Below are 25,271 nucleotides of genomic sequence, written 5' to 3'. Positions count from 1 at the left end.
AGCGCACCAAATTCAAATGTGGAACAGGGGGGCGAGTTTTGTGTTAATGACTGGTGATCCAACGTGATTGGCCGTCCGTGGACATATCCCAGTGTGCATTGCTCCAAAGTACGCCGTTTCGACGTTAATGTAAATTACGTCCAGCCCGATTCGCGTACGACTTACTCAAACGACGTAAAAAGATAGGCCTGTTCCGACGTCCATACCTCGCATGGGCTGCGCCACCTAGGGAATGGGTGCACATACGTTCGTGAATCGGCGTATCTTGCTCATTTGCATATTCGACGCGGAAAACAACGGAAGCGCCACCTAGCGGCCAGCGTAAATATGCACCCTAAGATACGACGACGTAGGAGACTTACGCCGCTCGTATCTTAGCCTAATTTAAGCGTATCTGGTTTCCAGAATACGCTTAAATTTACGACTGCGTAGATTCAGAGTTACGACGGCATATCTACTGATACGCCGGCGTAAAGGTCTCTGAATCCAGCTATCTGTATGGGAGAGGGAGGGATAGTGCTCTAAACAAGTCTGTCCTGGTGCATGCTTGCTTTTAAATGTATTGAATGGAGAATTTATAGAGATATGTCTGGTATTCAGCAGTTTTGAATTGAGCAGAATTTTGTTTTGTATTGTGCAGGGCAGCATGGGGAGCATTTCATGCATTGCCTGGAAAGGTGACATCTTGGTTTTGGGAGATGTTGATGGGAACCTAAACTTCTGGGACCTAAAAGGCCGCATGTCCAGGTAAGAGGCATTCTTATTTCATCGCTCAGGACTGACAATATTCTAAATCTATCTACAGTATATGTTCGAAGCACATCTGATCTGTATAAATCCTTTTTTTAACGTGATGATTGATTTATTTATTTTTAATGACCTTGTTCACCAAAAACTGACACGTTGGTTTTGAGTGGCCCTAGAAATAATGTCAAACTCTGATTTGTATACACTGAGATCATAATGTGTGTACCTTTCTTACAGCAAAGCCCTCCTTCAGTGCGATTAGTATACACCACAAGGTTATTTCTCTTTTTGGTAGTGTTGTATACACATGTCATTTATTAAAGTGGTAAAAGTATTCTTGTTACCCGCAGCAACCAAGCTGATTTTTTTTTATATGAAAATTAGCAATTGGAGGGTTCCAATTGGCATGAAAACACTTTCATTAGTGCCCATTTTCTGTGTATGTACTTGGAGCCATACTTCTATTCACATCCCTAGGGGATCGTACTGTCCCATTGGCACCTTGCTACTGTTACGGTTTGTTGATTATGGTCTATAAAAGACCCAATCGATTGTGATATGGATGGTCTGGTCTAACGTAAAGTATCATACCTGACACAGATGTCTTTCAACTGGTTCCTCTGAATGCAAACTTTTTTATTTTTTTCCTTTAAAAAAAAAAAAAAAAAAACATTGTGAAAGAAAACCCTTTGATATGTAATACCCATCATGATGCAGCTTCCTTGTGACTTGAAACTGAGTCTAAGCTCTGAGACATTATAAATGTATTTATCATGGTAATTGTTTAAGCACATTATTGGATCTCATTTAATGTGGTGCTTCATGTTGAACAAGCCTCTGATTAAAATCTACAAATATGTGTTATCCCGAAAGCTGAGGAAAAACCCATTGATCTGTAATGCATCTGTTCACCCAGATTCATTGCTAATTAAAATTCATCAGCAGTTAGTGCCTTTTATTGCTGCTTGGTACTAAATGTAATGTTCTAAGTGGGTTAATGGGATAAGTGACCTTTGTAAGCATGCTGTGATCTCTATCATGCATTGTAATGTGTGCTAAGCTGTGAGCAATTTGGTATGCTCTCATTTATTTTAGGGGAGTACCTACACACCGGAACTGTGTGCGGAAAATCCGATTTGCTCCAGGAAAGGGGAACCAGAAGCTAATTGTGCTGTATAGTGATGGAGCTGAGGTTTGGGATACCAAAGAGGTAACTGTTCTTCTTTTTTTTTTTTTTTTTTTATATAGTATAATATTCCAAAAGGTGCATTTGTGAAGACCAGAGCAGAAAAAAATCTAGAGCAGCTGTGCATAGTAACCAATCGCCTAGTGGTCACTTTAAAAATGTAGAAAGGTAGTAAACCACAAAAAAAATAAAACAAAAAAATCTTCTTCCTGCAAGCTAACATCATATTGTGCTAGTATGCATCTCATACTAGCACATTATTAACGACTTGCCTGAAAACGAAGCCCTCCAGTGCAGCGCTATCATGGCTCCCCAGGGCTTCTATCTTCACTCGCTCTTCCTTCTGGGTCCGTGGGCTGCAGCTGTTCCACTGACCAAACTGCAATGGTTACGGGCACGACACAACTTTCTTTATGGATGGCTTGTTGGCCATTGAGAGCGCAGTGCGCATGCGCCATAGTAAATATCTCATAAACAGTGCACGGCTAGGAGATATTTACTGTACCTACAGGTAAGTTTTAGTATATGGTAACCTGTAGGTATAAGTCGTTAAAAGACCTTTACTACCACTTCCCACGAAACAATGTACCTGTACATCACTTTGAGAAAGTGGTTGTACCAGGGTGATGCCTGGTATAACCCTTGCCGCTCCGCCTGGATCTCCCGTCCACTGGTATAAAGCCGGATTTGGCTTTGATTGGGTCTCGGATGTAGTAACCGTTTTTTGGGGGTTTTTTCGGTTTACTCGGTTGCCAACGGCGCAGATTTAAAAAAAAGTCCCCAGTATTAAAAAAAAAAAAATCCAATTTTGGTGCAAAGGAGGGATCTGGGGTCATTTAGACTCCTGACCTGTCACTGCCTATTACTGTCACAGTGGGTGTTTACATTCCTTGTGACCGCAATAATTTTTTTTTTTTTTTTTTAAGGGACAGTGTTTTAACCACTAGCCGACCGCGCACCGTCATTATACGGCGGCAGGTCGGCTCTCCTGGGTGAGAGCCCGTAGCTATACGTCCTATCGTATAGCCGCCACTAGGGGGCGCGTGCGCGCCGCCGGAGGCGCGCGCGCTCCCCGCTCGCCCCCGACTCCCGTGCGTGTGCCCGGCGGGCGCGATCGCCGCTGGGCACACGCGATCGCTCGGTACAGAGCGGGGAACGGGAGCTGTGTGTGTAAACACACAGCTCTCGTTCCTGTCAGCAGGGGAAATGCTGATTTTCTGTTCATACAATGTATGAACAGAAAATCAGTGTTTCCCCTAGTGAGGCCACCCCCCCCCCCACAGTAAGAACACACCCAGGCATACTTAACCCCTTCCCCGCCCCCTAGTGTTAACCCCTTCACTGCCAGTGGCATTTTTATAGTAATCTAATGCATTTTTATAGCACTGATCGCTATAAAAATGCCAATGGTCCCAAAAATGTGTCAAAAATGTCCGAAGTGTCCGCCATAATGTCGCAATACCGAAAAAAAAAACGCTGATCGCCGCCATTACTAGTAAAAAAAATATTAATAAAAATGCCATAAAAATACCCCCTATTTTGTAAACGATATAACTTTTGCGCAAACCAATCAATAAACGCTTATTGCGATTTTTTTTACGAAAAATATGTAGAAGAATACGTATCGGCCTAAACTGAGGAAAAAAAATGTTTTTTTATATATTTTTGGGGGATATTTATTACAGCAAAAAGTAAAAAATATTCATTTTTTTCAAAATTGTCGCTCTATTTTTGTTTATAGCGCAAAAAATAAAAAACGCAGAGGTGATCAAATACCACCAAAAGAAAGCTCTATTTGTGGGAAAAAAAGGACGCCAATTTTGTTTGGGAGCCACGTCGCACGACCGCGCAATTGTCTGTTAAAGCGACGCAGTCCCGAATCGCAAAAAGTACTCTGGTCTTTGGGCAGCAATATGGTCCGGGGGGTAAGTGGTTAAAGAACTCCCAGTCCCCGCGAGCTCACGCACCAAAGAAAACGCATACGTAAGTCACGCTTACAAATGTAAACACATGTGAGGTATCGCCGCGATCGTCAGAGTGAGAGCAATAATTCTAGCAAAAGACCTCCTCTGCAACTCTAAACTGGTAACCATTAAAAATATTTAAAGCAGAGATTTTTAAGTACTGTAGTTTGTCGCCATTCCGTAACATGTTAAGTATCTATTTACTCAGCATAACTTCTTCCACAATATACAAAATATTGGGCTAGCTTTACTGTAGAGTTTTTGTTTTGTTTTTTTGAATAGCGTTTGCAAGACCACTGTGCAAATTCCGTGTGACATAAAATATTGCACTGACCACAATTTTATTCTCCAGAGCCTTCACTATAAAAAGATATATAGTGTTTGGGGGGTTTTCTATAAAAAAATACTGATTTCAACTTGTAAGCAATAAAATGTCAGAAATAGGCCTGGTCCTTAAGTGGGTAACTGAACACACTAAAGCTAGAAGCTGGTTGGTTGCTATTCACAGCTCTTCCAGAATCTGTCTGCTCCAGTTTTAGTAAATTAACCCCCAAGAGCTCTGCAGTACTGGCACAGTGCATTGTTGCTGCAGATAACTAGGATTTTTTTTTTTGTCCAGTGTTAAGGCATAAAGGATATATGCATATAATTTAAATATATTTGTAACTGTATATGCTCATGTCTGACATCCGGGTATTGCTATATAAAAAGGTAGTTTGTGATATTCAAAAGGAAATTCCTCTTTGCAGTTGTGAGTTTGTTAATTGTCCTGCAGGTGTCACTGTTGTTCAAACTACATATAAAGAAATGTTATGATGTGCTCTAAAATATTTAATAAACTTAATTAAAATTAATTAACATAATGAAAATGAAAGGTAGTAGAAATCTTTGCAAACGTAAACAGAGGAAAAATGCAACAATGTAATATTGTTACTATTGTGATTACTATAGGGTCATTCACCAGAGTCTGTAAAAAAAAAAAACACTGTTAGACCCCTTTCATACTGAGGAGTTTTTCAGGCGTTTTAGTGCTAAAAATAGCGCCTAAATATGGCAGAAAAACGCCTGCCCTGAAGTCTGTGTGAAAGCCCAGGACCGCTCCAAAGGTCCTGCTAGCAGCATCTTTGGAGCAGTGAAGGAGCAGTGTGTTTACCGCTCCTCCACCGCTCCTTCCCTTTGAAAGCAATGGGAAACCGCGGTAATACTGTCGGAAATGCACCTCTGCAGATATTAACCTTTTTTGGCCGCTAACGGGGGTTAAAAACGCACAGCTAGCGGCCGAATACCGCCGCAATTCCGACGGTCTAGCGCCGCTAAAAATAGCGCACCTCCCGCCCCAGTGTGAAAGGGACCTTAGTGTTGTATTTTACACATTATTCTGCATTTCTCTTCAGGTAGAGACTATGAATTTGTTTACTAAACATTGTGTTGTGTATATAATGCTGTATTTTTGTGTCCATTAGATTCAGATGGTGAGCAGCCTTCGTACTGGGAGGAACGTGAATTATCGAGTCTTGGATGTAGACTGGTGCTCATCAGACAAGGTCATCTTGGCCTGTGATGACGGCTGTATCAGAGTACTGGAAATGTCTATGAAGTTTTCAAACTTCAGAATGGATGAGCAAGAGCTGATAGGTATTATAAAATCCATGTTTTTTTATTGTGGTTATAAGCAGTCAAGCTTGAAACTTTAACTGTCAAATACAAGGAACATGTACAAAATTTATGAACTCTCTCATTCCTCCTCTCTCTTTCGGAAATTTAGTTTCTGTGCTTTCCTCTTGTGTATGTTGTGGCACGTATGTGCTCAATGTGTGGGTGGCTTTAAACATTAAAGAAGTCGGTCAGAACTGTGCTCAAGTTTTGGACAACCTTTTAAGCAACTACTGTTCTGGAGCGGAAAAGGGAATAGCCGCTCCAGGTGGGAACCCAGATGAATATCCTCCGTTGCAGACAACTCAGGTGCAGGCAAAGCAGGAACAAAGATTGTCTCTGGACAGCCGCACTCTGAACAAATTGTAGCCTTTTATTAAAAGGACAGCACTACAAGTCACAGCAAAATAAAATAAAACCTGATTGCTGACGCGTTTTGCACTGAAACTAGTGCTTAGTCATAGCTACTGTTCTGGAGCCTTGGTTCACATTGCAAGTTATTTTCACCACATTGCTGTGCCGATCACATCCGATGTCTGATCAACTGAACTTGCATTTGATTCGCATGCAAACCTTCTCCCCCCCCCCCCCCCCGCACCCATGCGATCCGATTCCTGTCCAAATTCAGTTTGCACTGCGATCTGGGACTGTCATGAACTTTGTATTGACACCCGCAGCAGTTCGCAGAGGGCAGTGTGAACTTCCCCGTGAGGGAGATGTTATGTGGAAACCGGCACTAGAATCACTCTGGTTCCCGTATCACATTAGTGTGAACCCAGGCAGAGACTGTGCTTTATGTAGGAGGTGTACAGTGGCGCTGATTTACTAAAAAAAAAAATTACTGAAGCCAGCCGCTGGGGTAATCATGTGACCAGACCGAAGTTCCCCTTAGAAGAGGCAAATATTAGGAATTTTACCTGTAAAATCCTTTTCTTTGCGTACACCATGGGACACAGAGCCTTAATCATTACATAGTGGGTTGTATGGGTCACCGGAGGTGATTGGACACTGGCACAACCAATGAGAACAAGTTCCCCTCCATATAACTCCTCCCATACAGGAAGTACCTTTTGCTTTTGTAGCAAAGCAGTAAGGTTCCCAAGAAGGGGGGGAACTCTGTGTCCCGTGGTGTACTCAAAGAAAAGGATTTTACAGGTAAGCTGTTATTAAAAATCTTACTTTATTTATTGTACACCATGGAACACAGAGCCTTAATCATTACATGGTGGGATGTCCCAGAGAAATGCTCAATATGAAGGGTGGGAAACACAGATCAATCAACGGACAAGAAGCCCTAGACCACTGCCTGCAGCACACTACGCCTGAAGGCAGAATCCTCATGTCCTCTTACATCTATTTGATAGAATTTGATAAATGTATGGACTGAAGACCAGGTTGCAGCTTTACAGATCTGAGCCATCGAAGCCTGGTGATGAACTACCCATGAAGCACTTATTGCCCTGGTCGAGTGCGCCTTAACAGGAAAAGGAGGAACCTTATTTCTTAAACCATAAGCTTTAACAATTACTTGTCGAATCCACCTAGCAATTGTGGATTTTGATGCCGGGTGGCCCTTCTTGGGACCATCTGGCACAATAAACAAAACATCTGTTTTACGTATCTGAGCCGTTGCCTGCAGATAAACTTTTACTGCTCTCACTACATCTAAAGAGTGCAATAATTTTTCCCCCGCTGTCCACGGTTCAGGAAAAAGGAAGGCAAAACAATATGTCTTGATTTAAATTAAATGAACCGCTGACACCACCTTTGGAAGAAAGGTAGGATGAGGGCGTAGTACAATTTTTTCTTTGTGATAACTTAAATAATGCTCTTTACAAGAAAGAGCTGCTAACTCCGATACTCTTCTAGCAGAAGAGGGAGCAATCAAAAAAGGCAAATTTCCTGCTTAAAAGAATCAAATGATTATGGCGGATAGGTTCAAAAGGTTGCTGTTGCAAGACTGATAATACTAGGTTCAAATCCCTGGGACACAAGGGCGACTTGACTGGCAGATTTATGCGCAGTACTCCCTGAATGAATGCCCAGACTAGGGAATGATATGCCAGCGGTCTCTGGAAAAAGACTGATAGAGCCGATATTTGACCCTTGATGGTACTCCGGGGCTAATTTTTATATACATTCCTATTTGGCAAAAGGCAAGAATCCTACTTATGGCATACTTTAAAGTATGGGTCTTCAAACTACGGCCCTCCAGTTGTTCAGGAACTACAATTCCCATCATGCCTAGTCATGTCTGTGAATGTCAGTGTGTTACAATGCCTCATGGGATGTGTAGTTCTACAACAGCTGGAGGGCCGTAGTTTGAGAATCCCTGCTTTAGAGGATTCCATCCTCTGGATTCACAACAGGAAACATACGCCTTCCAGACTCTGTAGTAGATAATCCTGGAGGCTGGCTTTCTAGCATTAATGAGTGTAGAAAGAACTGGACCGGAGAGCCCTCGTTTTTTCAAAATGTGTGTCTCAGTAGCCCGACCGTCAAATTTAGCTTCTGTAAGGAAGAATGGAACACTGGACCCTATGACAGCAGGTCATGACGTAGTGGAAGCACCCAAGGTTTTCCTATCGTCATATTTATGATCTCGGCGTACCAGGGCCTCCTGGGCCAATTTGTATTTTTCCCAAAAAAAGTGCACTTGTAAGACCGCTGCGCAAATACAGTGTGACCTAAAGTATTGCAACAACCACCATTTTATTCTCTAGGGTGTTGGAATAAAAAATATATATAATGATTGGGGGTTCTTTGCCAGTTAGGAGTGGATATGAAATTAGCCCTTAGTACCATTAAGGGTCAAATATCGTCTCTATCAGTCTTTTTTCAAAGACCACTGGCATCTCATTCCCTAGTTCGGGCGTTCATTCAGGGGGTACTGCGGATAAATCCACCAGTCAAGTCTCCCTTGTGCCCATGGGATTTGAATTTGGGATTGTCAGTATTGCAAAAGCAACCTTTTGAACCTATTCACCAGATTACTTTAATTCTTTTAAGCAGGAAATTGGCCTTTTTGATTGCTATCTCTTCTGCTAAAATAGTATCTAAATTAGCAGCTCTTTCTTGTAAAGAGCCTTTATTTAATTTGTCACAAAGACAAAATTGTACTACGACCCCATCCTTCCTTTTACCTTACGTGGTGTCGGCTTTTCATTTATATCAGGACATTGTTCTGCCTTCTTTTTTTTTTCCGGATCCGCGGAGGAAAAATTATTGCACTCTCTAGATGTAGTGAGAGTAGTAAAGGTGTATCTGCAGGCAACCGCTCAGATATGCAAAACAGATGTTTTGTTTAATTTGACAGATGGTCCCAAGAAAGAACAAGCAGCATCAAAATCCACCATCTCCAGGTGGATTCGACAAACAATTATTCAAGCTTATGGTTTAAAGAACAGGACTTTTCCGGTTAAGGCGCACTTTACCAGGGCGATAAGTGCTTCATGGGCAGTGCATCACCAGGCTTCATTGGCTCAGATTTGTAAAGCTGCAACTTGGTCTTCAGTCCACACATTTTCCAAATTCTATCAAATAGATGTAAAAGGACATGAGGATGCCGCCTTTGGGCGAAGTGTGCTGCAGGCAGCAGTATAGGGCTTCTTGTCCGTGGCGGCCTGCTTGATCTGTGTCTCCCACGCTTTATTGAGCATTGCTCTGGGACGCCCCATTATGTAATGAATGGCTTTGTGTCCCATGGTGTGAAATAAAGAAAACAGGATTTTTATAACCGCTTACCTGTAAAATTATTTTCTTGGAGTACACCACGGGGCACAGAGGTCCCCCCCCCTCCTTGAGGGAACCTTACTGCTTTGCTACAAAACTGAGGTACTTTCCCCGATGGGAGCGGTTATATGGAGGGGAACTATCTTCAATTGGTTGTGCCAGTGTCCAATCACTGCTGGTGACCCTTTAACACATTATGTAATGAATGGCTCTGTGTCCCGTGGTATACTCCAAGAAAAGGATTTTACAGGTAAGCTGTTCTAAAAATCCTGTTTTTAGATCTTTTGTTTAATAGATACACCTTTTTGCAGGTAAAAAATGTTGATTCTTTTTTTACTTGAAGCCTGTAAAGCATTGCACCTGCAATAAGCCGACTGTGGGTGCCATGCAGGACTCCTGCAGACTAGAAGTGTATCTGTCTGCTCGTATCTTGTAGATGCAGACAGATACTCAGACAATGAACTACCAGAGTGCTCAACAGCGCCGTGGTAGATTATTGAAACTACAAGCTGACAGCTGCAAAGTCTGCTGGTACTTGTAGTTTTCCATTTACAGATCTCTGTAAATAAATGATGTGGGCAGGACCCCATAATGCTACGTCTTTTTCAAAATGGTGACAGCAAGGGGGGTGGGGGGAGATCCCCTGCTTGCTGTCACGACAGCTAGTGGAGTGGGCAGCAGCTGCAGAAATGGCAACATGTTGCATGCCCCCCCCCCCCACAAAAGAAAACAGGTGGAACATGTTCCCAAAGGTGAACTTATCCTTTAAGTGAAACTACTAAATACACATTTTAAAATGCACAGGATTTCTCAGTTTGTCCTGCCAGTTCCAAGATTTGCACAGTCCTGGCAGATGGTCTGACTTATCTTTGCTGCAGTTAAGCAATACTGCTTGGTCAGTTTTCCAGTAGCAGACTGTGATTGGACAATAGAGAAGAGAAGATGATTGAACAGATCATCTTTCTCCTGTTTCTTGTCTACACATGTGCATGTTGCAGGGTTTCAGGGTTTGATAGATTCAAAATACTGGCTATCCCACTCTGAGTTTTATTATGCAGGGGATTACATACATTTATCAGTAATCCCTAGGTACCCCAAAAGCCATTATATATAGATATATGTATTTTATTGAAATAAATAGTTTGCTTGGTCCAAATGAACTATATAACTTAACTATTTAAAGTTCTTCTTTAAATGGTGCTTTATTCACAGCTGCCTGTAATTTAGTTTTACTCATCAGATACTGACCATCAATAAAAACACTGTATTTTGTGTTTTTCAGATCCTGTGTGGTGCCCATACATGTTGCTTCCAAGAGCCTCTCTGGTGTTAAAGGCTTTCTGGATTCACCAGCCATGGGGGGAGAAATGCTCCTTAGATATTACAGATGTGTAAGTTGTTTGTTTTTCTTTCCCTATTCTCTTATATGTTAAGCTAGGGAATCGAACAATTGTACGCTTGGGCCTTATCTAAATTATTGTCTGTGTTACTTCTCTTCAGAAAAAGATTCTGACTTGCTTTGGATAATGTGGAATTACATTTTGATCTTGGCTGCAAAGGTGCAATACTGACACTCTTTCATACACTTGGATACATTTGGCTTGGGATTGAGTTACTAAAACTGGAGAGTGCAAAATCTAATATAGCTGTGCATTATAGCCAATTAGCTTCTAACTTCAGGTTGTTCAGTTAAGCTTTGACAATAAAACCTGGAAGCTGATTGGTTTCTATGTTGAGCTGCACCAGATTTTACACTCTCCAATTTTAGTAAAGTAACCCCAGTGAAGTATGCTGATTTAAGAATTTCTTTTTTTTCTGTTGGTTCTGGTTATTGGATATTGTCGGAGCACAAACACCAATGTATCTTAATCATGGTTCCCGGCAGTAAAAAAAAAAGAGATGCGAGACCTTGGGGATTTCAGAGTTGGTAGTGTTACCAGTATTTCCCATGAGCTTTAAATCCAAAAGCCAAGTTGACTAATGAATGTGTTTTTTAATTGCAGTGTCTATCCAGAACATGAAGATTTGACAAACTTGATTCAGCAACAGATAAACTCTCTGACCAAGTAAGTGTCGGATGTTTTCAGTATATTATGAGTGGATGACATAACTTGGAGCCTGTGTTTGTACAGGGATCAACGATGACATAAATGTACTGCATTGGTCTTATGTCCATGTACAGCCTCTTATAGGCTACTGAAAGATGTAAACACTGAAAATAATTTTATTTTTACCATATTTAATTAAAATAAAAAAACGTACCAACAGTTTTGTCCTCAAAGGGGGATGCTGCCAAATACCAAATTCTTATTTGCAAACCGAAAAATGCATTTAAAATGGAAGTAAAACAGCAAATGTTATGTGTTGATGGTTCAAATGTATTGGACTTTTTATATTTGTGAAAGCCAGGAGTCATTCTGTCAACATGAAATGATTTTTAACAGTTTGGATAGAGTAAGGAAGGCTCTTCAATTTCTTTGTCGTCTTCAGGGGCACAAGAAGTGTAAATCTATCAGAGGGGACAAAGAAATGGCTTTATGGATGTCCCATCATGCTGCAATTTTTACTACTTTAAGAACGTTTTTCATTCTTTTTCAAGGATTGAAACCTAAAATTTGAGGAGTTTGCAGCATTATTTATTTGATACATTAAATCGTTCAATGTTTCTCGCAATTTATTGTTAAACAGTAATATGGTGAATCAATAAAACATAGATGTAAAGGATGTTAACACCATAAAATACTTTTGTCTTTGTAGTGACGTGAAGGACCTTCTTCTAGACCCAGAGTTCACACTTACACAGAGATGTCTGTTGGTGGCAAGGTACATTCATATCTTTCTTTAGTCTTGTGATCATATACATCAGGGGTCTTGAATTAAAATTCAAGGAGGTCCGGTCACTAAAATTTTCTTTGGGCCGAGGTCCGAATCTCAAGTCCCCATTTTTCCCCATCACAGAGCTTCTTTACATCAGGTGTCCCCATCACAGCACCCCTTTACATCAGGTGTCTTCATCACAGCACCCCTTTACATCAGGTGTCCCCATCACAGCACCCCTTTACATCAGGTGTCCCCATCACAGCACCCCTTTACATCAGGTGTCCCCATCACAGCACCCCTTTACATCAGGTGTCCCCATCACAGCACCCCTTTACATCAGGTGTCCCCATCACAGCACCCCTTTACATCAGGTGTCCCCATCACAGCACCCCTTTACATCAGGTGTCCCCATCACAGCACCCCTTTACATCAGGTGTCCCCATCACAGCACCCCTTTACATCAGGTGTCCCCATCACAGCACCCCTTTACATCAGGTGTCCCCATCACAGCACCCCTTTACATCAGGTGTCCCCATCACAGCACCCCTTTACATCAGGTGTCACCATCACAGCACCCCTTAACATAAAATGTGCCCATCAGCATGCCCCTTAACATAAAATAAGGGTCACGCCAATGGGCACATTTTATGTTAAGGGACACTCTAATGGACAAGTTTTATGTTAAGGGACATCCTGATGGGCACATTTTATATGAAGGGGCACTCTGATGGGCACAAGAAAACATGCCCCTTAACATAAAATCTGCCCATCAGAGTGCTCCTTAATACAAAATGTGCCCATCAGTGTTGCTCTTAAAATAAAATATGCCCATCAGAGTGCCCCTTAACAAAAAAATTTCCCATCAGCATGCCCCTTAACATAAAATAAGGGTCACGCTGATGGGCACCTTTTATGTTAAGGGGCACTCTGATGGGCACATTTTATTTTAAGGGGCACGCTGATGGGCATATTTTTAATGTGTACGCTGATGGGCATATTTTATGTTAAGGGGCACTCTGATGGGCACAACAAAATGTGTCCATCAGTGTGCCCCTTAACAAAATATGCTCATCAGTGTGCACATTAAAAATATACCCATCAGCGTGCCCTTTAAAATAAAATGTGCCCACCAGAGTGCCCCTTAAAATAAAATTTGTTCATCAGAGTGCCCCTTAACATAAAAAAAGGTGCCCATCAGCGTGACCATTAATGACATATGCCCAGCAATATACAATAACAAATCTGCCCATTAGTGACAACTAATTAACTTGTCACATACCTTGCATGCAAGATGGGCGAAAGCTGCACGATAAGGAGAGCCCGGGACCGCTAGAAGCAGGGGGGCGGGGCGCGCACGGGACGCCACGTCCCAATCTCGCAAAGAGAGCCAGGAGTGGACCCGCAAGCTGCAGGGGGCGGGGCACGCACGTGACGTCACGCCCCGTGACGTCACGCCCCGTGAGTGCACGCTTGTCTTCTCCGCTCTCAGCGTCACTGGGGAAACCCGCGGCCCCAGCAAACCAACGCTGACATTTAAAATTATACTGGCGGTCCGGGCAGAAGTGCCACCCGGGCCGGACTCGGGCCGCCATTTAGTGACGGCTGATATACATCTTCCTCTTAAAACTGAGCTCCAGGCAATCGACTACATTCAATTTAAAATGCATAGGTGAGAAATGTCTAACCTACCAAAGAATTTAACATTTTGAAATATAACTCAAACCTCTGCCTCATCAATGAAAACACTAATTCCTGGTTCAGATTCAGAGCATCGTGTATCAAATGTTTACCTCCAGCCTGCTCACTGTTTAACCACTTGCTTACTATGCTGATTGGTAAATCTAAAAGAAAATTTGAACAAGAAAATTGTACAATACCTAAGATAGAGTTGGCCTGGAGAGCACACATTACTACCTGACTGCTACTGTTTATCTGTGATCCAGACCTTCTAGACAGTGCAATAAAAGTATCTGACATCCTATCATGCTTCCTCACTGTTACTGTGGATACGGTTTGAAATGATTAACTTCCATCTCTGCTCCAGGTTATATGGGGATGAATCTGAACTTCATTTTTGGACGGTGGCTTCTCACTACCTACAGGTTTACCAAAGTGATTCACCTAATGTCACAGTTCCAGCAGACCCCCTGGACATCTGTTATGACCTGTTATGTGAGAATGCCTACTTCCAGGTAGGTGGTCTATGATTTTATATTGCAGTACAGGAGAACGCTGATATTGGTCTTCAAAGGGCACTTGTAACACAAACTATGATCTTCAAAACTCGTCATCAGCTTGCAGTTAACCATAAATGCATGTGTGAGGAGCCAGGGAGCTTTTAACCACTTAAGCCCCGGACCAATATGCTGGCTAAAGACCCAAGGGGTTTTTACAGTTCGGGACTGCATCGCTTTAACAGACAATTGCGTGGTCGTGCGACGTGGCTCCCAAACAAAATTGCCGTCCTTTTTTCCCCACAAATAGAGCTTTCTTTTGGTGGTATTTGATCACCTCTGCGGTTTTTATTTTTTGCGCTATAAACAAAAATAGAGCGACAATTTTAAAAAAAATGCAATATTTTTTACTTGTTGCTGTAATAAATATCCCCCAAAAACATATATAAAAAAAAAAAATTTCCTCAGTTTAGGCCGATACGTATTCTTCTACCTATTTTTGGTAAAAAAAATCGCAATAATCGTTTATCGGTTGGTTTGCGCAAAATTTATAGCGTTTACAAAATAGGGGATAGTTTTTTTGCATTTTTATTTTTTTTATTTTTTTTACTAGTAATGGCGGCGATCAGCGTTTTTTTTCGTGACTGCGACATTATGGCGGACACTTCGGACAATTTTGACACATTTTTGGGACCATTGTCATTTTCACAGCAAAAAATGCATTTAAATTGCATTCTTTATTGTGAAAATGACAGTTGCAGTTTGGGAGTTAAACACAGGGGGTGCTGTAACATTTAGGGATCACCTAGTGTGTGTTTACTAGTGTAGGGGGGTGTGGCTGTAGGACTGACACCATCGATCGAGTCTTCCCTATAAAAGGGATCACTCGATCAATGCGCCGCCACAGTGAAGCACGGGGAAGCCGTGTTTACACACGGCTCTCCCTGTTCTTCAGCTCCGGGGAGCGATCGCGACGGAGCGGCTAAAAACAAATAGCCGTGCCGTCGTCCCGGATCGCTCCCCGAGCGGACCCAACCTCCGCATGTACCGGGGGGGGGGGGGGGGTCCCGATCGGACCCCCCACCCACGTCTAGCAGAGGACGTACAGGTACGTGGATGTGCCTGTCCGTGCCATTCTGCCGACGTAAATGTACATGAGGAGGTCGGGAACTGGTTAAACATTTTTTTTTTATTATTAATTTTATAAAATTTTACGTTAGTTCCACTTTAATAAAAATAAATAAAAAATAAAGTTCCTCTGTCCCAAATTGCGAGCAGGTAGGCTCTGAAATGCAGAAGAGACGTGCCATGTCTCTTCTCCAATTAAACCTGACTTTCAGCCCATATCCATTGTATAACTATACATTTAATATGTTTTTTGGTAAATACCTGAAAAAAACTAATATTGTGCCTGTGTCCAAATTTTAATTGAACTGCTGGGGGAGTGGGAGGGGGGCAGACAGGCTGGATGTGCTACACACACACCCTGTGTACAATTATGATATTTTTTGGGGGTTGTGTAGCACGCCCAAAGTCTGGAACTGGTTAAGTTCAGCCAGGTGGATGTTTTGACCTCATCTAATGCCAGCTTTGGACATAAGGTCCTTCAGGCAGTTTTTTGACCTGTCGGTGGTCTCTAGTTTTCTGTTTCTTTGGCTTATTTGTTGTGTTGCCTGCATCCTTACTTGGACTTTCCTGAAGGTTTAAGTCTTCCTGTGTCCAGCAAGGTAAAATGGCATATGAATAATTAAGTGTCTCACAACCTAATTTTATATCTCAAAGAATTACAAATGCATGCACCATATACGTACAACTGACCACATGCATTAATATCATGCTACTGTATTACTAAACTAACTTTTGTGAGCTCAAATAGCATGGTATATTATTATTATTATTATTATTACGGTATTCCTAGTGCAAAACAATCCAAAAAAAATATATTTATGGGGTTCACTCCCAGATACTTCTACTCTCTGCTCCAAGACTTTCCTTCTCAGGCTCCTGGTTGGATCCCTCCAGAGTCATGGAACTTCCACTTACTCCTCCGCTCATGAAAAAAACTATGAACCTAGAGTTTAAAATGCATGTGATCAGTTGTATGTGTGTAGATGGTGCATTCATTTGTGATTTTTGGGGGGAATGTAAAATTTGTGTTTGGCTTGTGCAACACTTAAAATTTTTCATAAATGTTGATGGTGTGTGAATACACAGAACAGTGTGGGCAGCAACTATAATTGAACATATAAATTGTTCTCTAGAGGTCAGGCTGGAGCAGCGAATACTATGTTTTTTCTCCCAAAAGGTGAAATGGTTTGGAGATATTTTAGAGGTTGGTGTAGTGATATAATGTATAGTGTCCAGTAGATAAATATATATTCAGGTATTAGTATGATGACTATAAGTTATGTTTCACAGCAACACCCAAGTTCTCAAGAGAGTGCAATTTATTTGACTTCCAATACAGAACAAAGTCCACAGATGATACAAATCCACAGAGTAAATATGACAACGAATAGTAGCTTTAGAGTCCCATCTTTTCCTAGACCTGTGCCTTCATATCCATAGAGAATATTCTGAGAGTCTCCTAGATCAATTCTAGACCTGTGCCTTCATATTCATAGAAAATATTCTGAGAATGACTAGACTGACCTCCAGAATTATATTGCCTATCCACTGAATGGCTGAGCAATTTGATTGGCCACCTTTGATCCACGTTCTGTCTCTCCGAGTGACAGATAATGAATGACCCCAGCCGGAGACATGCCCTAATTTGCATTCTAACAAGTCGTCTTTGATATGTGCAATTAGATTACAGATACCAAAGGTGGCCTGAGCACATCCGAGTCAGTTTCTGTCTACTTTGATATGTGTAGTAAATCTTGTTTGGCCACTAACCCCTTTGATCAACAAACACCCTTTAATGTGTAACCTTGAATGCCTGTATGTAACACATATATATTGTGCCATACATATCACACAATATATAAAATACCTACACATATATATTAATATTACAACAGTTGGGAATGATTTAGGACTTGGTAAAGAAGGGAGTTGTCATAGATATTTTTCTTTCACTTTTCTTAGCATTGAAACATAATCAACTTGATGCAGTCTGTGGTTAGTCATATTGGTTTATTTCCATGAATATATACATTTTCTTTATTCCTTATTTAGGCTCACTGATTGTAGAATGGTGTGTTCATACAAGCATTTATAAAATGTAATATATAATCTATATTTATTTAATGTACATCATTTTCTCTTCCTTTACCTGCAGAAATTTCAGTTGGACAGAATTTGCCTTCAGGAAGTAAAACGCTCCAGTTATGAACACACCAGAAAATGTGCCGACCAGCTACTGCTACTGGGACAGGTGAGTTCACAGATCTCTGAAAATACATACAAGCTAAAGTGGTTGTAAAGGCTGAAGCTTCTTATTACCTTCATGCATTCTATGCATGAAGGTAAAAAAACCTTCTGTGTGCTGCTCCCCCCACAGTCCCTCCTAATACTAACTTAAGCTCCCTCTTGATCCAACGATGTGCAAAAGAGCCTTGGCTGCCCTGGGACTCCCTCTCCTTACTAGCTGAGACAATCACACTGACTGTCAATCACAGCCAGCGAGCCAATAAGGCGAGAGCAGGGGGAATGGAGCCAATCCGCTACTGTATATGTCTTATAGACGCATAGAGCAAAGCTCCGGAGAAAACACACACCAGTGTCCCCATAGCAAGCACCTTTCTATTGGGGGCACTGTTCAAGAAAGAGGAGCCAGAATTGCCAAAAGGGGACCCTAGAAAAAGAGGATTGGGGCTGTACTGTGCAAAACCATTGCACAGAGCAGGTAAGTATAAAAAGTTAACCTTTAATACCATTTTAACTCTATTGTTTTATAATTTCACTGCATTATGAAGAGTCAGTTTGTTACCCTTTCTGGAAGCCACCGTGCTTAACATGGACACTGTACTGAGGGAGACATGTAGGCCATTGCTGATCTTCTGAAAATTCTAGTTTGGCAGTCAAGTTGATCATTGGTTCAGACTTGCAACAACCTCCAGATCCGGGGTTCTGACTTCCCTTACTGTTTGTTTGTTCTGAGTTGGTGAGTCAGAAATTGATGACAGTCAAGCAAATGGTATTTTCAGGAGGAAGTTGGCAAAAGTAGCCCACATATTTTTCTCATGGCAGGTTTCCTTGCTTGCCAGTAAGCATGCTAACCCCTTGCTGGCAATCATCTTATTTGCAGCACACTGATTTTAATGTGCCACAAATAAGAAGCATCAAATCGAGAAGACTGAGTGAAATGGGCTGAATTACGTGGATGTTTTTGAGACTGTTTACTGTATATCTTACTTTACGTTTTACACCCTTCTGAATCTCGTTTTACTGCATAATATGTCTAGAAGTGATGTTACACTTCATATATTTTAAAGTGAATATTTTATATGGAAAAAAAATGTCATCTGCATGTAAAAAAAAGCAATGCTCCATTTCTGCCAGCACAGAAAATATGCGCCAATTTCAGAAAAGTTATGGGGCTTCACTTTGGTTTTTAAACTTTTTCACAGTCCGGTTGTTTGGAGCTAACAGTGTTTATAGACCGGCAAGTCTCAAAGATGTATTTGATAAACAAAATAGACCCCTAATAACAGCTGACTATACTGTATTATGGAACAAAATGATCAGGCTTTTGCAAAGGGCAGAGAGTGGTGATGCACAAAAATTACCTGTTTGGCCATAAAATAAAGAGATCTGGTTGCTATGACGCACATGGCACTACATTATTGAGGAAAAATATTTTTGACCAGTTTACAGTATTTGTATTGGGTAGTAACTTTCTGTATCTCTTTCTACAGACTGACAGAGCTGTACAGCTGCTACTAGAGACCAGCGCCGACAATCCGCAGTATTACTGTGATTCACTGAAGGCCTGTCTGGTGACCACAGTTACTTCCTCTGGACCTTCTCAGAGTACCATTAAACTTGTGGCAACCAATATGATCGCCAATGGGAAACTGGCAGGTGGGATTTTTTTTTGTTCGCAGTACTAGCTAGAACAAACAAGCCAATCTATCAATGTTGGTAAACTGCACAATTAACCAACTGATTTCTGTGCTTTATATTTTTATTACCGAATTGATTTTCATCTTAGGTGATTTTATGAAACATTAAGTGTATCTATACCCTAGCAGTGAACTCTTATCTTCCTTTTGGTCTGTTAAATATATCAATGGAAATCTTTTGTTATATTTGTTTAAAAAGTGCAAAAAATCCTGTTCTTGTCAGAAATCATGAACGCCAGCATGGTTAGTCTTTTGTGTTGTAGAGATCTGGGAGCAGTATTAGTGATTGAGAAGTTTTGAAAAAAAAAACCACTGTGTAGGCCTGACACCTGTGTTGACAGTCCACAACAAGACTTATGCCGCGTACACACGAACGTTATTCACGTCATGCCAAAAAACGACGTTTTTCTCGACGTGATTTGTCGTGATTCCTCTCAAGCCTGCCTTGCATACAGACGTTTGTGAAAAAAAAAATGCTTGCGCAAAGCGCGGTGACGTACAACGGCACTATAAAGGGGAAGTTCCATTCAAATGGCGCCACCCTTTGGGCTGCTTTTGCTAATTTCGTGTTACCGTGTGTCAGTAAAGGTTTGGTGAGAGATGATTCGCGCTTTTCAGTCTGTTACAGCGTGACAAATGTGCTATCTCCATTACGAATGCTAGTTTTACCAGAACAAGCGCTCCCGTCTCATAACTTGCTTCCAAGCATGTGCGTTCCCCCCCCTCGTAAAAGCGTACACACGATCGTTTTTTTAACGATGTGAAAAACGAAGAGAAAAAATAGAGCAGGTTCTAAACAAATTTCTGGCATTTTTCTCGTTGAGAAAAATGCTCTGGAGCATACACACGACCATTTTTCACAATTTAAAAAATTACATTTTTCTCGTCATGAAAATCGGTTGTGTGTACGCGGCATTACAGGACGTGTGCATTTCTTTCTAATTTAACAGGTATTTTTCTGTACTTCCAGGATCTTAAATGGATAAAACATGGGAAAATGTGCATGTATTGCCGAGCTGTACTGCATAAAGTCTACACACCCCTGTTAAAATGTCAGGTTTCTGTGATGTAAAAAAAAGACAAAATTTCATAAATTTTTTCATCTTTTAATGTGACCTATAAACTGTACAACTGGTTGAACAACAAATTCATCATTTTAAAGCTGTAGCACATAAAACAAACACTCACTACTTTTTTTGGTATACCAAATTTTATTTATTTATAATGTCGATTGTTAGTACCCGTCACTTTAAAAAAACTCCAATCCTCATAAAGTATTCAATTTTTCAAACTACACTACCACCTTTAGGCTTTATATGAACAGTGCCACACCTAAACCTCTCCTAATTACCAGTAACTAATCAAAATACACAATTTTCAAAATGACAAAGTTTGGCTGGAGTTGGGCCTAAAACTGTTGTTTTTTCTTTAGTTTTTTTTTTTCATTTCACATTTTCTATGCACTTATTTTAGTTTGAAAGAACGTTAATTTCCACGCTGGAAATGCTATCTAGCAATCCTTTGGGTAATATATGGTGTTTTACAAGAAAAACTGATAGTTTTGTTTTTCTTTACAGAGGGAGTGCAGCTACTCTGCCTAATAGACAAGGCTGCGGATGCCTGCCGTTACCTGCAGACGTACAATGAGTGGAATCATGCAGCATGGCTTGCCAAGGTTAGTAGTAGCAGAATCCATAGCAACGCATTTAAATCCCACCAGTTTGCAGTACTCATTTATAGTGTGCTGGAGTGGATTAAGACCCCATTAACACTTGTGAATGAGCCCTTTTATGATTAGCTGCTGGAGACTCAGAGGGGGTCCCTGTGATTAGCTGCTAATAGGAAGTGCCATTATAGCAATGGGAAGCTGACGGCTCCCCCAAATAACACACATATTGCGACAGATCCCATGTAATGCTTATTCTGCATTTTACCTGCGACTGTTCACCCCTGGGGGCAGACCATTGCATGTAATCACTGCATGAGTACTTGCATGCACTTGCCCATGAATAGCTGCAGGAGCATCCTCCTGTTGATTTCAGTGGGGTTTCCTTCCTGCAGCTAATCATAGTGAACCCCTGTTGGGTCTCCTGCAGTTAATTCCAAACAGCCCATTCGCAAGTGTCAATGAGGCCTTACACTTTAGCTGTTTTTAAAGTGGATACGAAAAGCTTTTTACCTCTTATTTTAAGTGTAGCCAAGCAGATCGGAGACTGCCATTAAAGAGCTGCTCTGCATTCTTCTAGTATGAGGTTGCCCAGCCTAGAAAACAAATAAATCAGTCCTGAGCCAGGCAACAGCTGGTATACAATGGCTTTGCTGAGGTCTGCGTTGCATTGCGTGTAGTGTAGCCTCAGGACGTTTGCTAGAACAGCTGAGCAGGGAGACCTCTGCTACACTACATTAGAGGGGCACGGAACCGTGGTTATTGTTTTCTGCTCTAAAACCTTGTGATTCTCTGGATAACAATCTTGGTAAACAACTTATACTTTCCTTTCATATGTTAACTTGTCAGAGCCAGTTACCCCCAGGTATGGTGATCAAATGTCGTTCCACAATGTAGCACTAGGTTCCTAAGTGGCCAGTCACCAGGCCTCAGCACTGCTAGAAAGTCCACATCGACGTGTAAGTCCAAGCTAATGAACAATTGGAATGTTCCCATGCAGGGCTTTTTTTCAGCCAGAATGTGGCAAAACAAAGTTCCACACCTTCTGGCACCAGGTGACATGGCTCCACTCCCTGCCCTGCATATTCTTATGAGAGCAGAGTTTGGGGCAGGGAATGTGCACAACCACCCTAAACTCTTGGCAGCAGCTTTTCCTGAAGACCGCATGCTACTATTCTGTAAGCTCTGTACATGGGGGGGGGGGGGATTTGAGGTAAAAAGGCCTGTGAAATATGCATGTAGCTCACACTCCTGAGTGCTATATGTACACCCACCCTTTAATGGTGTGTATGTTTGTATGTATGTGGTTGAGTTCTATATATATCTTTAAAGATAAATGGGGCATTTAAGCAGGCATAATTCAGTAACGGCAAGATGGGTAGCTAATGGAATTTGTCAGGTGGACTTTTTTTTACCAAAAAGGTAAGCAAGGGTCAAGCAGTATTTACTAATACTGTGGACAAGTGAGACAGACAAGGATATCAAGCAAGGATTGGTGACAGCAGGGCGGACCAATAAAATAAAACTGTTGCCTCCTGTTTTCAGGGATGCTGTATAGTAGCATCTAATGGCATTCCTGTGCTTGTATACTGAACACAAATGATTTCCCATTTAAAATCAACACAGGCTGCAGTGCTGTCACTTTGTCATCATGGCTACAAGAATAAGCAATAAGTCCATTATATGTTGCTGGATTTATCCATACTCTCAGGTTCTATTTTTAATGCTGTAAAAGGCATGCAGGCTAAATTACAGGCTTCAAGGCTGTCAAGTGTGAACTCCATCACTCATACTCATTTCAGGTCAAAGACACCCTTGGTAGTGAAACCAGCATACGAATGACAGCCCTGAAGCCTATACCTTTTATTTATTAATTCAGCAGTGTGTACTCCCATATCTCTACTTTATTAGGCTTCCTTTAAGATGTAAGTGTAGGCAGTGGGTTTTTCATACCTCCTGGAAGTACATCAATAATACAGTCCACTTGTGCTTTTCTATCCAAACAAATCCACTCATTTCATTATAAAATCCATCTGCTTGCTTGTTGTAGATCTCAGTGAGAGCTTTCTCGGCCTGGTCAGACACCCCCGTTCCTTTTCCAGAGGCAAAAATTCACACTGGATTACTGCACAGATCTGGAAGAAATGCACAAAAACACATTAAGATTCAAGGCAGAATGCACGTGACTTGTATATTGACTTTATTTTCTTATCCTGGAGTTCTGCTGATTTTAGAAGGTCTTCAAGGGATACCTATATGATCAGGTCATACTCCTGACATGCTTCTAGCCGTATGTGCCTGAAATAGCACCAGTATAACATCACATTGCCTCTTTAGTAAATTCTTTTGTCTGGTACTGCACGTGTAGAAGGATGCCTCAGAGTGGTATCTGGTATTCTTGATAACAGACTAGAAACGTAAGCTCATGCTTGTTCCTGATTGATAATGCTTCAAATATTAGAAATCAGTTTGTTGTGACTAGACAGTGGAATTTCAGGCTCTTTTGTTCATGGACGGACACAGCAGCAATCTTGACAAAGTGGGTATTAGCCTTCATTCAGGAGTGACTAGGCAGAAACTTGTTAGAAAGTGTTAATCACATCACACACTGTACAGTACTGCCCAAGGGCGGTCCCTCTGGGGTACAACCCCTCTCCCTGCATCTTGCAGCTCAGTTTTTTTTCTGCCTAGCAAAGGAGAAAAACATGGCTCCCTTCGGGCCCATAGGCCTGGAGGTTTATTTCTATTTTTTGTTCCTGTGATCAACTGCCGACTGGGTGACCGGCTGGATACCAGATCCTTCTAGTCTCCACATTTTCGGCCAGCCAGCGTGTGCCGACCTTGGCTACGCACTGGATCATCCACAACATGCCTGTCGCTCTACGGGTTGCCGGTGAGCTACAAGCATATGACCAGTCTAGACGGCTGAGTTGCAGCGTGCCCGGCCGACACTCACCTCCGTAACCGCACGGAAGATGGTCTGCCTGGGATGCTTCCAGCATAATCCATGCAGGAAGGGTAAGTAGTCATCCCCTGCTTCGGCAAGAAGGACATAGCGGGACATTCCTGGGGAGGTCGAGTAGGGGTTCCTTCCCTCCCGCCTCCCTGGGCCCTGTGAACTAGGCTGGGGGGCTTCATCTCTGGCGGGAACTGCACTGTACGTCCGCTACTGGGCTGCCATTTAAGGGTGTCAGTTTTTGCCCTTGTCTCTATGGCAGCTAGGAGGGTGGTCTGGTGTTGCCTTGCCTGGAGTCCCTGTGGGTGGCATGGGTCAGCATGGCATCAGAAGCGGATGCCTCTTCCCCTGAAACGACAATTGATTTCCCTGCACCCGATGTATCGGTGGACGCTATGTCGGCGATCCTGGAGGCTTTTGTTGCCAAGGTGAAAGCGGCACGTGGGAACACGAGATCAGCCGGACAGTGAAGATGACAATGGGTCAGCACATGAAAAGGCTTTGGTAGGTGATCTCATCACCGCAAGATATTCTAAAGATAGAGGAGTCTACTGAAGCAACAGAGGCGTCGGTCCCTTTCCGGTTCCATTAGCCGACATGAATGAATGAATGAATGAAAAATTTATATAGCGCGGCACATGCGAACTGAATCGCCTCTGGGCGCTGGTTGTTTGTGTCTCATGCCTTCAGAAAAGCAGGGTTTTGATCTGCTTTCTGAAAGACAGGTGGTTTTGCTCCAACCGAATGCTGGTTGGTAAAGCATTCCAAAGCCTGGGGCCCTGGAAAGCAAACCTTCTTTCTCCTTTGGACTTGTATTTGGTTTTAGGAACCTTGACCAGATTTTGGTCGGTGGATCGCAGAATGCGGTTGCAATTGTGCGGTTTGATCTTGTCGCATAGATATCTAGGAGCCTTCCCATGGATGCACTTATGTGTCAGGCAGAGTGCTTTGAATGCAATTCTGTCTTTCACTGGCAACCAGTGAAGGGATCTCAGTGAAGGTGAGATTGATTCCCAAGATTTTTTCCCAGTCACCAGTCTAGCGGCCGTATTCTGTACGACTTGAAGACGAGCGATTTGGTACTTGGGGAGCCCGAGGTAAAGGGCATTTGCATAGTCCAGTCTGGAATTCACGATTGTTCCCACCACGACTGCTACGTCTTCTTTGGGGATAAATGGAATAAGTCTGCGTAGTAGGCGCATCAAATAGTGCGCCCCGCTGACTACTGACCCTATTTGTGCGTCCATTGTCATGAAGGTGTCAAACGTGACTCCTAGACTTTTGACTTTGGAGCTAGGGGCGAT

At 42.1% G+C, this 25,271-nt stretch overlaps 1 protein-coding gene across 1 annotated transcript in view; it reads left to right on the top strand.

The window, feature by feature from the left end:
* Positions 1-25,271, top strand: part of WDR11 (WD repeat domain 11) — a 135,395-nt gene that overhangs the window by 94,869 nt on the left and 15,255 nt on the right. The window contains exons 17-26 of the mRNA XM_040361963.1: positions 641-747; positions 1,843-1,957; positions 5,361-5,532; positions 10,565-10,673; positions 11,286-11,348; positions 12,040-12,105; positions 14,147-14,294; positions 17,560-17,655; positions 19,139-19,304; positions 20,923-21,020. Of these exons, the coding sequence (XP_040217897.1) occupies positions 641-747; positions 1,843-1,957; positions 5,361-5,532; positions 10,565-10,673; positions 11,286-11,348; positions 12,040-12,105; positions 14,147-14,294; positions 17,560-17,655; positions 19,139-19,304; positions 20,923-21,020 (1,140 nt within the window). The remainder of the gene's footprint in view (positions 1-640; positions 748-1,842; positions 1,958-5,360; positions 5,533-10,564; positions 10,674-11,285; positions 11,349-12,039; positions 12,106-14,146; positions 14,295-17,559; positions 17,656-19,138; positions 19,305-20,922; positions 21,021-25,271) is intronic.

Source organism: Rana temporaria, chromosome 8, assembly GCF_905171775.1.
Source record: "Rana temporaria chromosome 8, aRanTem1.1, whole genome shotgun sequence".
In the NCBI taxonomy this organism is placed as follows: Eukaryota; Metazoa; Chordata; class Amphibia; order Anura; family Ranidae; genus Rana; species Rana temporaria.
This window is presented reverse-complemented; position numbering and strand designations above follow the sequence as displayed.